The 16,948-nt window shown below is 36.9% G+C and overlaps 1 protein-coding gene and 1 non-coding gene across 4 annotated transcripts in view; one reads left to right on the top strand and one right to left on the bottom strand.

Annotated features, from left to right (window-relative positions):
* Positions 1–257: 257 nt before the first annotated feature.
* Positions 258–329, bottom strand: Trnae-uuc (transfer RNA glutamic acid (anticodon UUC)). The gene has a single exon. It is a non-coding gene; the product is annotated as a tRNA-Glu (tRNA).
* A 208-nt stretch (positions 330–537) lies between these two features.
* LOC149799953 (uncharacterized) overlaps positions 538–16,948 on the top strand; it is a 32,603-nt gene continuing 16,192 nt past the window's right edge. For 2 of the 3 annotated variants that reach the window (XM_089959449.1, XM_089959448.1), the window contains exons 1-6: positions 538–624; positions 8,210–8,337; positions 9,854–9,963; positions 11,924–12,240; positions 14,785–14,963; positions 16,644–16,782. In XM_089959449.1, coding sequence (XP_089815575.1) covers positions 8,220–8,337; positions 9,854–9,963; positions 11,924–12,240; positions 14,785–14,963; positions 16,644–16,782 — 863 coding nt within the window. In that variant the 5' untranslated portion in view covers positions 538–624; positions 8,210–8,219. The remainder of the gene's footprint in view (positions 625–8,209; positions 8,338–9,853; positions 9,964–11,923; positions 12,241–14,784; positions 14,964–16,643; positions 16,783–16,948) is intronic. The other variant, XM_089959451.1, reaches the window with a different exon arrangement.

Below are 16,948 nucleotides of genomic sequence, written 5' to 3'. Positions count from 1 at the left end.
AACCAACCCAGAATGACGATCAGAATCATCTGATGCTGACAACTTGTCATGCTGGAACAGCAACCCACGCAGACAGACGATCCGAATCATCTGATGCTGAGTTGTGATGACGCAACAGCAACCAAGATCGCACTAATGTGATCAGGTGTATTAATTACGGGATACTAATAATTAACAACTTACTAAATACGTGATGCTACTATTAATTATAATAACAGTTATAAAAAATTTATATTATGTTTTTGGTCAAAAGGATGTTCCGATGCCGGGGATCGAACCCGGGCCGCCTGGGTGAAAACCAGGAATCCTAACCACTAGACCACATCGGATCAGATAATAAATAGCGTATGATTAACATATATATATATAAATCTCTTCCGCCGCGAGATTTTACGCTCATGATAAAATAGCTGTTATAAGTTTCTAAAAATGGCAAAATATGCTGTGATATATTAATATTTATGATACTTACGTTCTTAATGTTTCATATATTGTTAGTATTAACAATATACTTGTCCTTATTTATAACAGTCAAGACTGGTTTTTACTGCTTGTGAATGCGGGAACCAGTTTGACATTACGCATGCGTACGGACTGAGCAGGGAAAGTGTCTTGCATTTTAATGTAAGAAGACATTTTTACATATTTTAGCAGTAATTTGTTCAAGTTGTAATATTTTAGTCAAGTATTTAAAGAGAATTGTATTTCTTGTTTCAAAAACTGTATTAGCTTTCAAACAGGTAGGTCTAATGTGAACGTTGTTGGCATTATTTGTAGCGTCGGTGCTGGGTGGCGTAAAAAAAAAAAAAAAAAAGATTTAAATAATTTTCGTGTGTATGGTTGATCTGGAATTAAGTAATTCAGCCATAAGTTTGGGTGGTTAAAATCCCATTTTTATTGAATAAGATATTGTTGGAATGGTTTGTATGAAATTCTTTGTGTTCCCACGTGATGTGCGTCGCTGGTCGGCTTCCATTGTAAGACGTTTGGATGACCCACGCTACTTCAATGTCGTCACACTCGAAGTTGCTTTATTTGTAGGTACATTGAGATTTTGTTTTCCTAAACTATTACAGGATATATCATTGGTGTGGTACTGAATGGGATACTTCAGTGAGTACCACAAGGTGAAAATGTGTTTATGCAGGAAAAATGAATACTTGCATATGACCTGAATCCAAGTTTAAGCACCCACACGCATAATTTGTCGGTTTCTACAAAATAATACTCGTTCCAACATTGTCTTGCGGTTTTGGGTATGTTTTGTTCAATTTAAATGCTGTGGTTGATTTGGGCAGGTTTTAGGTTAATCATAGTCCTACATGTAAGACCTTCACGCTGATATTTATGTTTTGTGCTTCATGGTCTTACTGCCTGAATAACAGTGCTGTGTAATGTTTTGAAGTCGACTAACATTGTAATGAAAGTCAAATTAACGGTGCTTTTCTACAAAGTTTTAGACAGACTTTACTTACTCTGATGTCTTTTCTCAGATGAATTCATATTCTCCCAAAAGAAATGGACCTGTTTTCAAGTTTTGTTGGCATGAAAGCCGGGAGTGCCAAAATCTGGTTAAGTTGAAATATTATTCTTTAACAAAATGAATAAAAATATATTATGCCTTTTGGAACTGTAAAGCAACGTTTTGTTTCATGGAACAAATTCAATATATGTAAACAGAACATGAAAATGCGTCCATTTGCAAGTGTCATATCTTCATTCCGCCAGGATAAAGACTGCACAGTAAGTATATTAATTACACATAAATTATTGGAAGAGTGTCGATGTATGCTGCCAAATGTGTGAGATATCCCTGAAACTTTGACTACTCCTTCCGATGTCAATGACATCGGAACATGCTGTACAAGGCCATTATTTGGATAGTAAAACCAACATGTGCTATGTCTTACATTGTAGGACAAGACCACGACACTTTTATTTATGTTTTGGGCATGTATGCCATACTGCCTAAGTAACGGTACTGTACATCTTGTTTTGATGTTGACTAACATTGTAATGAGAGTAAAATTTTCAGGAATATCTCACACAGCTGGCAGCCAGTAATGATGCTTTTCTACAAATTGAAGTCAAAGTGTTTGCCAAACTTTACTTACTCTGATGTCTTTTTTTCTAATAAATTCAAATTCTCACAAAAGAAATGGACCTGTTTTCAGGTTTTGTTTGCATACATTTCAGTTGGCTGGAATGTGATGGAAGCCGGTAATGCCAAAATTAGGCTTAAATTGAAGTATACTTTAATGAAACGAATAAAAGTATATTAATATTGAAGAAAGTGTTTTTTGTTCAAGATTCTTGTCACCATTTTAACCGATTTTGGTATTCCTGGCTTCCATTACATTTGACCCAGGTGAAATGTAGGCCAATGGTACTTGAAAATATGTCCATTAGCTTGTATGGGAATTTGCATTTAGTAGGGAAAAAAACATCAGAGTAAGTAAAGTCTGACTAAAACATAACTTTCACTTGTAGAAAAGTGCCGATATCGGATGTGAAGCGTGATATTCCTAAAAATTTGACTTGTCGTTCCGATTTTAAATGACATTGGAATACGCTATACAGCACCCAAATCGTAAATATCATTGTCGAGGTCTTACATGTATGACTAGATGATGCATAGCCCATAAGACATCACCAGACTGCATCCCATCATAAATATCGGGGTTGATGTCTCGTTTTAGAACTGGAATCCCCCCCAACAAATGGTGCTTTCTGGACCATTAGAGGAAGCTTTCACCTCATGAAACTTTTCCAACTTCTACTTTGGTTTCTGCTGAAACCTGAAACAAATATCACCTGCCATCTGGAATCTGCTGGACTTCACAGCATAGTTGAATGCCACTATTGAAAGATGTGATGTTGTCTCAGATAACTTTGCTGAGATGCTGCCAGGCAGAAGGATCACATGTTTTTCTTGCAAGATTGAGCAAATTACTGGTCTCCTTTTTTTGTGCGTGTCCAATGCCGTTTTCTTTTTTCAAAATTCAGAATAAATTTTTATTAGAACATCATTTCCTTTTGTATGTTATGTGACAAATGTTTTTCGGTCAGGTACTTTTGTATGATTGAGATGTCATGTATGTAAGCGGTTCTAATTGAATTGTCTCGTGGAGGTCTATAACAAACTGGCCCATATGCATTTGCTTTTACAAAAATTACTTGATCCTGAAAGACCAGTAGCAGCAGATGATGTTGTCACAACATGTACATGATTAATTGGGCAAAGTGAGGGACATGTGTAACGTGTATCAAATATTCTGAATGATAAACAAGAAGAGGATTGGTTGTGGCAATAAAAAAAATTTGTTAGCATTTTGATACGTGGAGCAGGACTGATGGCTGCAAAGTGTTCCTTTCTTCCACTGGGGGCAAATGTAGGGTTACCTGGTCCACACCAAAGGTTCTGACAGCAGGTATGTCTCTGACATCTATTCTAGTAAAACTTGGAATGCATCATTTTTAAACATTTACTCCCTTACTTCAAGGACAGCAAGATAGTTAACAGCATGGTTCTGGATATTCATGTGAAATGTGCTTATTTGCCAATTGACGATCCTTCATTTCTGCTATCTTAATTACATACTGACCTCTTAACTGTTAATTTCTCAGGCTTTTGATACATTGCCTTACTAGAAGCTCCTCAACTAGCTGACAGATTATAACATCAGGGGTCAAATCAACAAATGGCTGTATTCATTTTCCACCAATTGCCACATGCAGATTGTAATTTGTAGACCATATTTCATAATGGTGGAAGACATATGGTATACCTGAAGGCACCTTCATTAACCACATACTTCAGCCAATCACAGAAAATTCATATCTTGGCATCGTGTTATTTCAGGATCTAAAGTGGGAATCTCGCATTCTGAAAAGCTTGAAATATACCAAGTCAGCAGTGGTGTGACCTGCACATAAACTTCCATTAGGGAAATGTGGGCTTTATGGTGGAATATGGTGCAGCTGATACCCTTGCTGCAAAGCTGGCATTGACAGAACAGACATTGAGAATTGACATAATTGTAACAACACAATCAGTTCCGGTTATTAACTGGCTTAATTATTAATGCAAGGAAAGCACATCTTTAAGTTTTAGTACTTGGATTGCAACATTTGTCAACGAATAGTCTTCAGCTGCAATTTTCAAAATCCCATGGATAACCCTAATAATGATGGATGCTCTAATGTAGAATATTGTAGAAATGAACAGCTGAAATAGTCATTTGTCGTAAAACGACAATGGAATTGGAACCATCTGACAGTGCAGGAACAATTCTCTTGCCTGACAGCAGGGGACAAGCTCAAATTTAGCTTGGGCAAAGTTGCAGAAAATTGAGAGAGAGAGGTATTCTGTTCATAATGCTTTCTGCAAGTACATATAACAGCACCTTTGTTTAGCTTTTATACATGCCAGATGCCTGTATTTACATAAATGTCTGCAGATTTTATTCGTCCATTGGTCCTTTAGTTCACGTGATATACCGTTAGAATCTCATTCCGTCTTGTACTTGATGTTGAAGATGTGAGAACAGTCTTGCATTTTCTTGTGCAAATGAGATACTGTTAATGCTTGTTACTTAAAGCAAGTTTTAAAAAAGTGACTGAATATTTAATTTAAATTTATCTATTACATTTTAATTGTAATAGTAAGTTTATGATTTGTTGACTTTCATGTCCTAACTGAACCACAGCTGGTTTGACTGCATACATAATTAGAAAATAGCTTGAAATTAACCAATGGTTAGCGCCGCTTTGATGTATACAGGACTAGACTAATACTGCCACTCAAAAGTGGTGCCTGGGATACAAGTGAGGTAAACTGTGCCATGTTATAGCATTCGGGAGATGAGGGAGGTAAAGTACGATAAGTTATTGTGGCAGCAGGGATTAATGAGTCGATTATGGGATGCCCCAGTGAAGCATTTATTGAAGTTCACAAATGATTTTTTTGGTTTTCTGATATGGTTATACCAAACATATTCAGCAGTGGTTTTTCATATATCTAAATTTATACATCAAGTTTTTATTGAAGTCCTTTGATACTTGTTGATTCAAATAAAAACCAAACACCATAAAATATGCATATTATTATTGTGTGCAGTGCATGCTCAGCTATTTAACCGCATCATTATCAGCAACATGCAGGGCCTGCAGTCCACTGGGAAACTTTGTCAATGGACATTTGTTCAGTGTGTGACATTGTGTGAAGAGCTCCACAGCAACATTGAAGAGTTAGTGGCCTGGCCCCATCAGACAAGGTTGACTGCACAACACCCCTGTCTGAAAGAGGTTCAGTGTGATCCACAGATGACGTGGGAGGTTCAAGTCTGGAGGGCAGACAGATGGCTCAGCTACGAGGGAGTGGTTTACAACATCTGTTGAAGAACACTCAACGCTCCATGCTGAAATAGCTGTCATATCCTCTGGGAATGGACCTAATCAGATTGGGCATCTCGAAGTCAAGCGGTTTGCTGGATGTGAGGTCATGTCCATTTACAGTGGAAGTTTCTCACTGGCATAGACCTTGACCAGTACTTTTGTGGTTGCTTCCTGGTGACGCAGATGTGGAGGAGGAATATTGCAGAGTACTGGCAGCCATTGTACAGGAGTAGAACTTAGTGTTCCAGAGATTATTCATATTGTTGTGTTGAGCTGGACATCAGTTAGCTTAGTATGGGATGATTGAGCCCAGCCAGGAGCACAATAATCGGCTGTCGAATAACATAGGGCCAGTGCTGATGTCTTGAGTGTCTGAACAGTAGTGCCCCAGGCTGAGCCAGCCAGTTTGCGGAGTATGTTGTTTTGAGTGCTAAGTTTTGCTGCAGTTTTCTTTAAGTGGTTTTAGAATGACAGTGATCTGTCCCCAGAGTCACATCAGGTATGTTGGTGTCGGGTCATATTTTATTTGCTGCCCATTGAGGAGGAGGCAAAGCTTACAGTTCACATTTGCATTGTTAAGGTGGAAGATGTCATTTCGTGAAGAAGTCTGGCATATCCTCCAGGTCCTTATTCAGTACCCCCTCAAGCTTAGCAAATGAGCAACTTTGGATCCTGAGTGCAATGTCATCTGCATACATGAACTTGCACGACTTTGTTACAGGTAAGTCATTGATGTAGACATTGAAAAAATGTGGCAAAAGAACAGGCCATTGTGGGAGTCCATTAGTCTGACGCCTCCGTGAGCTGCAGTTCTCTCATATGTGCACTCTAAACCATACTTTCATATATTTTCAAAGCCATTTAAAATAGGGAAACTCTTTTCAGTTTTAACACATCAAAATACAAGATAAAAAATTAATACAAAATACTACAAAAATTTTGATTTGAGTATCTTATTCTTCATTGTAAAACTACAAGGTCAACATTTTTAATCACTTTTGCAAACAAAAATCTTCACAATAGAAAACTTAAAGGCTTTGATGAAAAACACATAGTTCTATAAACCAAAAGATTGGATACATTTAATTATAATTTTTATGACTTAATGAATAAAAAATTAATGGGTACCAAAAAGTACATCCTTTCATAGTATTTTTTACCAACCATTTGCAGTTCGTCCAAGTATCTGCAGCCCGAACTTCATAAATTGTAGGTTAGAATTTAACCTAACCTTTCCCAATGGTGTTATTATGCACAGGTTGTAGCAGCATTTTCAGCACTTTATTTCAGTTGTTTACACATTTTTCTAATCCATACCAAATACCAACTTGTCTGCATTTTAGCATAGGCCCTTTTCCCAAGGTGAATCCAGATTAATTCACATAGCTTTCTTTGTGGCCATACCTAGTTGGGAACATTTCTGTAGTTCATTATGAAATACTGATACCACTAGGTCAGCTGATAAAATATAAATGATAGTGTAATGGCATTGGTCATAATTTTTGTCACAAGTCAGACTTCTGGAATCTTCTCTTTAGATACATGTCAGTTGGGGCAGATATTTAAACCAATGTTGTACATCTTGATAAAAGTGGTGAAAATCATTGAGGGGTATCCACATAATAGGCAGCTTTTCTTGCCCAAATTTTTTGTTGTTGTTGGAGGTAAAATTGTTCTTGTCTGGATAATTTGTCAAAAGTTTTCTCGCTTGGAAACACATTTCCATCTCTGGCATTGGATCGAGTGTTCCAGATAAGGGACATTTAAGCACAAATTATGCTTGATAATTATCAAAATATGCCAAAATTTAATGTCAGAAACATAAATATGCCTTTTTATCTCCCAGTATCAGTACTCCATAACGCTGCACAGTGTACATATTCCTGTTGGTGCTTGTAATAAGTTTTGCTCTTTCTTTGGTTTTCATATGGTCAGACAATCCCTCATCATTTACAGAGCGGTGATTAGTGAACATAATAAGAAGCAATTACAAGCTTCTCTTACAGGCAAAATTGCTCACTTTCAAATCTGACCAAAATTTAGATCAGATCATTGGTGATATATTTATGAACCTGAACAGAAAAAAAGCAATGTTCTCTTTTTTTGTTGTTGACATGTCAACCAAAACCTTGCAAGAAAATACAAGTAGTTGAGTCATAAAATCTTCATGTTTGTGCAATACTCTATGGAATTGAAATTCAAGAGTTACCTTTTTATCCTGATCAAAGATTGTCTTGAGCCTTGGGATTTCAACACCTGTCTCACAAAAGGAAACAGTATAATGGAATGCAGGTTACAACCTCTGGGTGACAAGGGGGTAGAAGATCAGAGATTATATTGATTAAAGTTGGTTAATTTGTTAAAAGAAGGGGAATATGTATCGGAAAGCCATCAGTTTTAAATATTTAGAGTGCTTGAGGGCCAATAAGGAATCAATATTTTGTCCTGATGAAAAATATCAGAATTGTGCAGAATGCCCAGATTTAATGATTTACTGTTGAAAGTTTTGTTAACAATCGTTATGTTCCAAGATGATGGGCCCAGGCACCATTTACAGTCACTGTAGAAAAATGTCCAAAATTGTACTAGTTTTTCCCTGCATTGATGTGATTTAGCACTGATGAACACTGATCTTGGTATCCTTTTCTTGACATTGTGTTGACAAATCAGGCTTCTCTTTTACCTGTAAGGAGAAGTAAGTGTAGATTCCTGTCGAAATTTGCATGATATTCCACTAAGGAAAGGATGATATTGGGGCTTTTGATGAGGTTTGGAGGTGATTCAAATCTAATTCGTGTTTCTGTTTTTGTAGGCAGTAGTGTATGGCCAAAGGCCTTGAGGCAGATAGACCTGGGAAAATATTCATTGGTGGAGTGGACTTGTCTGTGGATGAGGAGACGCTAGAAAAACTTTTCTCTAAATTTGGAAAGATAACTGAGGGTATCTGAAGATATTTCTGTTATGTGTGTTTGTGTGTGTGTTGCCACTTGGTATTATAAGCTTTTGTTTTGGTTATTCATTATTCATTTATAATTCGTAATTAGATTTCTATTCTAGGGTGCAACATTGTTTGTTATTCAATTATGCATAACTTGCAAGTCTTGGCTTTGTTTTCTTCCATTTTCATTTGGTTTATGACATTCACCATCCCATGTCACTTGGCTCAGCTTGAGAGATCAGTATTTATAGACTGATTCTAGCCCACATGATCGAGAAGGCGTCTGGCTGAATTTTAATGAAAGAGCAATTGTATTTGGTTATTGGATAAATGAGTGTAGTTTAATACCTTTTTTGGCAAACTGATCAAACACAGAATGATTGATTGTCTGTGGGTATAAATCAGATGTTACAGTTGCACACAGTTGTTGGATCCAATTTGCGTGAAGTTGTTTGTTTGTAGGGTTGTATAATGATAATTCTGTGTCCATGAACATCAGATAAATCACATACAAATAAAGTTGCACTGTTAAAGTGTGGCAAGCTAGCTTGCATGCACTACAGCTTGTATTCTATTGTTCAATATTTGGTAAACTTCCCACATTTAGAAAACCTCCTATTTCTTGATAGAGGATGTTTCTACCTGCCATTAAAATAAATGTCTAGAATAGACCTTGCTTCATGGTGAACTCGTGAATGTTTCCAATTTTCTTGCTGTTTTCTGCAACAGTTATTAAGGCTCATTAAGTCAGTAGAACCATATAGTAATCACATACAGCTTCGTTTGTCAGCAGTTGAAATTTTGCAAAACCACTAGTAATTGTTTTATTTTGACCATGCAGCTTTCTACTGAGAAGACCTTGCACGGGTTCTGTTTTTAGCTCCTTTTGTTATTATTTATAAGAGTTATGGCCCATGATTGCTTGTCCTTCTAACATTAAATTTTAATCTGATTCGGCAGGCCAGTACAGATTGAAGTGCCCTTGAATGGGCTTGTTTTGTTTTCCAATTTTTCATGTTTTCTTTACAAGAGTTACTTCCCCTTTCCCTGACACACTTGACCATCCTTCTGTTTTGGTTTCTATGCCACAGCTTTATTAAGGAATGCTGGATTTCAACTGAATTCATTACATGCTTTTACATTTTTAAGACCTTGTATGTTTATTAATAGTAGCTTCATTTTGGTATGGAACCTGAGCCTACAATTTAGAATTCTGCATGGCAAAGCCAATTAATTTCGTCCTGAACTAATTTTTAATTGCTTTGCCCAGATTTGACATTGAACATCAAATCCAGAAGGTTTTCCAAATGTGTACAGATGGTACTGATGAGCCATGTTTTTTTTTTTGTTCTTAGAAATGAAACGAATCTCAAGGAAAATTATTGCAATATGGGACACATAAAAATGTACTTCTGTATATCCTAAATAAGATTTGTGAAGTTTCCCTTGTCCAGCAAAGTTTTCAGCTTCCCTGTAGTTGTGACTCATGATGCTACCTCCTTGTCTTTTTGCTTCTAGTTTTACTGAAGAGAGATAAGGGAAGCAGGAAGCAATCTCGAGGTTACGGTTTTATCACTTTTGAAAATCCTGCTGACGCAGAAGAGGCAGTAAAAGCCATGGATGGACAGGTAGTTAGTTAAACAGCATATACAAGGTCTCACCATAAGCAATAATTAACATTGTTCTTGCCTTGAATTTGAAAGGACTTCATCGTGTTTCTTCCAAAACAATGATCAATAACTGCGTGATGGCATTGAACATGTGCCTGCATTTGTTATATCTAATGAAGGAATTCCATTGAGAACTCTACATCCATTCAGTATCTACTTTGACCCACAATATATCCAAGAGAGATATGTTCAAAATCAAATGTTGAAGGAGCCTTGCCAAGTACATGTAATTAAACGTGTAACCTAGCTGTTGGGTTCTTAAATAGATGACTCCACAGTTGTGCCAGTACATTAGTTTTCGCAAGATATGATACAATAAAATTGTTTTTTTGTAACATTTTGGTGGGTTGGATCAGTACTTAGTGAATGTTTTAAAATAAAGATGGAAAGATATGGAAAATGCTCTGTTTATAATCTTGGCATGTAGTTTATCCTGCTGTGGATTTATGCACTGATGCCTGTTGTGCAAACATGGACTTGATAGCTTTTCCCTCATATTTTTTAATCTATGCAGTGCAGTTATGATACATATTAAAGACAATTTTTGTGATACTTGGCATGATACGACATGGCTGGTGATGCACAAATAAGTTCACAAATTATCTAATTGCAATTTTGTAAAGTCCATTAATTCCAAACCACGAGTAAATCTTATCTAGAGCTGGGGTATATGTTATCAGTTGATTCACCTTATAAAGTGTTAAATCCAAAGTGACGTCAAATGCATGGATGTAGTGATGTCACTCACAGGGGAGCAACATATATTCATTGTCATCAGAGCTATTTGAACCATATTTTAGCTTGCCTGACTGTAAGGCCAAGTTATGAATTTTGCTTAACCCTGCTTCTGGACCTCAACAGCAGAGTTATTGTTTTTGTTTTTTAAGGTCAATTATAAAGAATGGTGCAAGCTGTTTGCAACATTGTCTGCAAGGTTGTACAAGTTCATTGACAGTTAATTACATGGCAGTGGACTGTTTTAAACTTTCATGAGCAGCACATTGCTTGTGGAACGCTCCATGTACGTTGATAAGGTAGTATTCATGAACGCCCTCAGAATAGTTACTTGTTAAAATATTCATTTGGAATGCCCTAGAGAAAGTTGCAAACAAATGGCAATTTTGCATGCAACTGTAAAGTGTATGTTAAGAATATTTTCTGTTGCAGAATAAAGAATGTGAGCAGTAATGTAAAATCCCAGAAAAAATTGTGTCCTTACCATGTAACAAATGCTGACAAGTTGGTATTTCACAGAATCTAGAGAGCTAGAGATTTTTTTAGAAAAAGCTGAGCGGTCTTAATTTTCTTGAATGAGAATTGACCATTTGTTTATCTAGACATCACAATTATTTGGCAACAGTTCCAACAGAAATTAAACGTTAGAATTGTAGCAAAGTGTATAATTGTTAAATAATTCAGCACCAATTTATACATTTTGCAGAAATGTACAATGTCTTCATTCTAGTTTTAAACTGCAGATTAAAATTAGAAAGCAGCTGTTGTGAATTTAATTTTTTTTATATAGTCCTATTCACAAGGTCTTCATATTTTCTTGTGAGACCATTGTCCTGGCCTTGATATGAACCAGCTGGATCATTGTATATCCAGCATACTTATTTATTAATAGATATCAGATTTACATGTTAAAATCTTGAGGGATGAATTTTGCAATGTTTATTATGGAGCTCCTACAAGGTGCTGATCAGTTTTTAATATTAAGCTCCATGCGGGGGTGGGTGGGCATCCACTTGTCATTCACAAATAATAATGAGCTGCTTGTATGTTGGGTGTCCATCAGTCATACAGAAAAAAGTTCAGTTTTTGTCATAGTGGGTTGTTTTAAAAAAATAACACCTTGTTAAAGTTTTTACATTTTGCAACTTCCATATCCATCTGTAGTCACGCATTTTAATTTCAGGACATCAATGGTAAGACCATGCATGTAGATCAAGCAATGAAAGGTGGGAGCGATGAAGACAGTCCACGTCGGCCATCACGAGGACCCCCAAGGGGTCGTGGTGGATTAAGAGGAAAACCCAGAGGGTTTGGAGGTGGTGGTCGAGGTGGGTCACGGTTTGGAGGTGATCGTGGAGGTTCCAGATTTGGAGGTGATCGTGGAGGTTCCAGATTTGGAGGTGATCGCAGATTTGGAAGAGGCCCTCCAGATCGTCTTGGCAAACGCCCTGCATTTGGAGGAAGAGGCAAACCACCACGAGGACGAGGTGGAAGAATAGGGTATGTATCATTGTGTTTTGGTTTTTTTTTTTTTTTGTATTGAACTGGATTGTTCCAGACAGTGTTTTCCTTTACGCACATTTGTGCGTCAGGGACGCCCGCTGGAGAAAATCGACGCACACATTTTGTTGCTGTGCGTTTTTTTTTTACGCAAAGGATTTGTTTAATATCCAATGTATTGGATGAGGGGTGGCATAGTGTATACTTCGAGCATAGGCATTGACTGGTTCCCTGTCTTTCACTCCTATTCGTATAGCGGAGTGCAACACATGGAACATATGAAATAAGGAACCAGACTAGCATAGACAATGTTGAGACGGAGTAGCTTCCCCATTTCTCTCGAGCCCTCATGCGATTTCCATCGAGCACAGCAAGATGTAATCTTGATGTTTAACCTCAGTGCTTGTTGCATTAGAAAGTAATCTCCAGATTAAAACCTCATGCACTAAGAATCCTTAGAGAAGAAAGTGAAAGAAGCAGTACACATAAGGGTAACTCTGGATCTAACTTTAATGAAAAATGGAGAAAATAATTCCCTTGACTGAAATACGGCATATCCATTAGGATTACCGATGTGATCACATGATTGCGAGGACTGCAAAAGTGAATAACTCTTTCGTGAAAAGTTTTAATAATTTTTAAAAATCTGCCCTCATTCACCACGATATCTGGAGAAAATATTATAACCCAAGACATTCTTTCACAACAAATAAATCAGTAAACTTGCACAGACAAATGCGTTTATTTGGACTACAGTCACTGGTCACTGCAGATTTTTTTTTTTTTTTAACTTTGCTGCAATAAAAGACCATAAAGTTCAAGTGTAACTTATTAGAAACAAGATGAATCATTAGCCTCCTTGATGTTTGACTGAATTTGTTCTAGGATGAAGTACAATGAAATTGATGATAGTACACATTTTATTACAGGCAGTAAGTTAACTGCCTTTGGTTAAAAAGATTTATTAGTCTTTTTGTATTGGCTTGTATGTATGTAATGTGTTGGTCTATAATATTGCATCATAAAGATTATAAAGAGAGTACGACTTTAAAGAAAAATGAACTAATAAAATTATGCTTTGAATCGACAATGCATTTGTTTGTTAGGTTATTTGTATGTTAAGAGAGAGAGAGAGAGAGAATGTTGTGCAAGTTGCAGTAACCTATTTCAAGCTTTAAAAAAAGTAACCAAGGGGTTATTTTTACCCTCAGTTTTACACCCCTGGGGGGATACACTGAGACATTCCCGTGGTCCTTTTTTGTTATGGTCATTGTGTGGGCTTCATACCCAAAATATTTTACTGACTATAACCTTCAAATTCCCAGCTCACTCAGAATGGTGCTCATAGAGGACAGTGCAGTTTTCGTGCTCCAAACATGTTGTAAAAGTCACACAAAAAAGAACAAAAATGAAATGTGAAACATATTTTCTTATCTGTGTCTCAATTAAACATTACACCTGATCTTGTTTGAACTGGGAATAATTGGGTGGCAGCTATGAAGAAGAAATATTGTATTACTCTGGGACCATCTTCTGCATGTACAAATGCAGTCTCCTGGCATCTCAACAACCTTTCTTCTTACGCTTTTATTTCATGGTCAAGGTCACAAAGAATAAAAATGATATCTGCACTATAATTTGAATTTTCACATCTACAATAAATAAACTTTGTGGATGGCTTGCACTTCATGTGTTGTGTCAGTGGTCAAGGTAACTGACTGAAAGAAGAAAACTGGCATTAGTTTTATGTTGCAGTCCTGGACTAAACTTGTAATTTTGCATTCAGGGTAAGGAAGAAGCCATTCCATGTTGTGGTCAAACAAAAAATTGAAGTTATCAACCATGTTCCTGGATTTGGACAATGAGTAAGAAGTAAGCCTAGTGAGTTGGGGGTCAAAAATGTCAAAATCTAAGGTTATTGAGATAACGAAGAATTTTTTGGGGGTTGTAATAACTTTAACTCTAGCCCACATATCGCAGACCTGCCAACTCTAAAATTTTGTCATAAGTCTTAGGATTATTGCCCGTAAAATACGTACATACAGCATACAAACAACGGGAAAATGATTGTTGCTGAAAAATCCGGATAATTGGTTCTTCTGTGTTCTATTTGGATCTGGGTTTCATATTAAAATTAGTGAAATTAGTTGTGGAACCAGACTAACTTTCAGCAGCATCCCGGATGCTTTAAACTGCACCTATTTGTTCATGTAAAGCATCTGCATGATCAAACTGTTTATTATATAATTTTTTAAGATTGGCATCCAGGAAGTGATGCATGTTTTAAGACGAAATGGAAAATAAGCCCCCAGAAACGTGTTAATAATAAACATGGAAGAATAAAAATGAATATTCAGATTCTTTGATTAAAAGTTGAAAAGGACACAATTTGATACATTTTATTGAAATTACATATCAAATGCATGATTGATTTTTAGAATTGATTCCTATTAAAGTTATTTTATCGAAGTTTGCCATAAATTATGCAGGAAGTTGGGTCAACCAATGATTTAGGCCAATACAATTATTGTTTTTTCTATTCAGTCGTGATGGTCCAGTATCCAGAAGGGATTCATTTGGTGATCGAGGAGACAGAATGAGAGATTCCAGAGGACCACCACCTAGAGGATTAGACTCCCGAGGACCACCACGTGGGCTTGACTCTAGAGGACCACCACCCAGGGGTTTAGATTCCCATGGACCACCAAACAGAGGACCAAGAGGTTTGTTTACATGCTACTTATTTGGAACTTGAATTTTTCTGGATAAATAAAAATCTTGAAACCAAAAGAATATGTTGAAGCATTGACAAATGTGAGTACATGAACCATTCATATATATGAATATGTGCACTTGGAGATCAGTGCTGTGCAGGAACGCCTGCAAGGTAGTGTAATAAGTCATGCATATAAAAATTAGCTGTGTGCAGTATAGTTTTTATTGAACCATTTGCCCTTACTACGACATAAATCATGCTGGGGAAATATTGTAATTTGGTCTTTTCCTCCTCACCTTTTTTTGTTCTACTTCCACCTTAATTTTGACACGGTGGGGGGTCTTGTTCTTTTAGAAGTATTATACAATTACTCTAATGACTGTACTATATATAGTACTACAAGAACAATGAAAATGAGATGTTCCTCTTTGCAGTGTAAGAATGAGTGTTAAAGTCGTGTAAGAGCAATGTTCATTGAAAACACATTACGGCTGTTTTAAATCCACAGGTATCAGTCAACCTCCAGTTTTCTGTTAGACAAGCTGATTGGTTTCTCTGATTTTGGTGTCAATTTCATGACTTTTTCAGCGATTTACGGATTCACACTGCATACTAAAAAATCACGAATTCCCCATTTCTCAATTATTTTAAATCTTTAATAAAATAACCTATTTCCCGTTAATGTCTAGTCATAAGATTGGCACAGTTGGCCAGGTAGCCAGCATTTTAGCATATTTTAATCTATATGTATAAGAAAAATTTTACAAATGCTTTTGGCGAGGCCCCAAGTGGTCTAAAGCGCTCTTCGTTGCGGATCACTGCCATCTCACCTCTGTCTGCATGGGCTCGAGTCTAGGATTCGGCCAATGTGGGTATGTGAGAAAGCTTGCCAGTAGCTTTTCATGGGTTGATGGTTCTTCCGAGGGTTTTCCCGGGTTCTTCCTCCACCATTAATACTGGCTGCCATGCATAGCCTATCGTGTGCTGAAAAATGGCGTTAAACCGTACAACAACAAATGCTTTTGAGAGAAACTGGGGCCTAACTGGAATTTTCTCTTCATGCATGCGCCAGAAACAGATTTGAATTACCATTCGGCATCGCATTTTGAAAATGTCTTTACCAACAAGGAAAAAGAAATGTATTGCACAAAATGTGAAAGTTTAGTTTGGAATATAAAACAAATTGCCAGTGCATTGAGTCATCAAACAACAATATCCATCATGCTTTTTTCATGCAGTATGCCACAAATCTTAGCATTTGGCATGGTGGCAGAGACAATGCGAGGAAGCATATTGGTAGCACAAAGCACATAGAGGTTGGGAAAATTAAGAACTCGCAGTAGATTTCAGCTCTGGAATATTTGAAGCCATTGACAGAAGACCTGCAAGCTACCAATGTTGAAGCATTGTTTGTGAGTTTTCTTGTTGAACACATCCTACTTTTATCAGCTGGAACCATGTTAAACATTTGTTCTGACAAATATTCCTGGTCTCAAAAATCGCTTCACGAATGTCAAAATTCACTATTTTCACTAATTGCGAACCTGGAGGGTTGGCAACTATCGATATGTGTGTGCTATTCATCACCTTGAACGGCTAGAAAATTCGCACAAAAAATATAAGTACCAAGCAAATGATAATTCAGGTTATTTAGCACTTTGCAGACAGCTGTTTTTACATTTTCCAGATGATGATCGAGGTTATGGCTTGGATAGAATGGACCACATGGACAGCAGGGATCGCTATGGGGGAGGTATGGATAGAGGACCACCACGCTCCAGAGACCCCTTCTCTTCATCCCCTCCCAGAAGTGGCATGCTAGACAGGTGGGAATTTTTTTTTTTCACTGTAGCTTCTCATCATTACAGTAGAACTTTATTTATTCAACTAGATGTCAGAATTGTTGTATCTGAAAGTTACGTGTATTTTCAGAACATTTATTTCTACTGCCTTAAGCATATGGTGTCTTTTATTGCACATTTGATCAATAAA

The sequence above is a fragment of the Sinohyriopsis cumingii genome, chromosome 5, assembly GCF_028554795.1.
Source record: "Sinohyriopsis cumingii isolate HCF-2022 chromosome 5, ASM2855479v2, whole genome shotgun sequence".
NCBI lineage: Eukaryota > Metazoa > Mollusca > Bivalvia > Unionida > Unionidae > Sinohyriopsis > Sinohyriopsis cumingii.
Note: the sequence above shows the minus strand (reverse complement) of the source record. Positions and strands in the feature narration are given on the sequence as shown.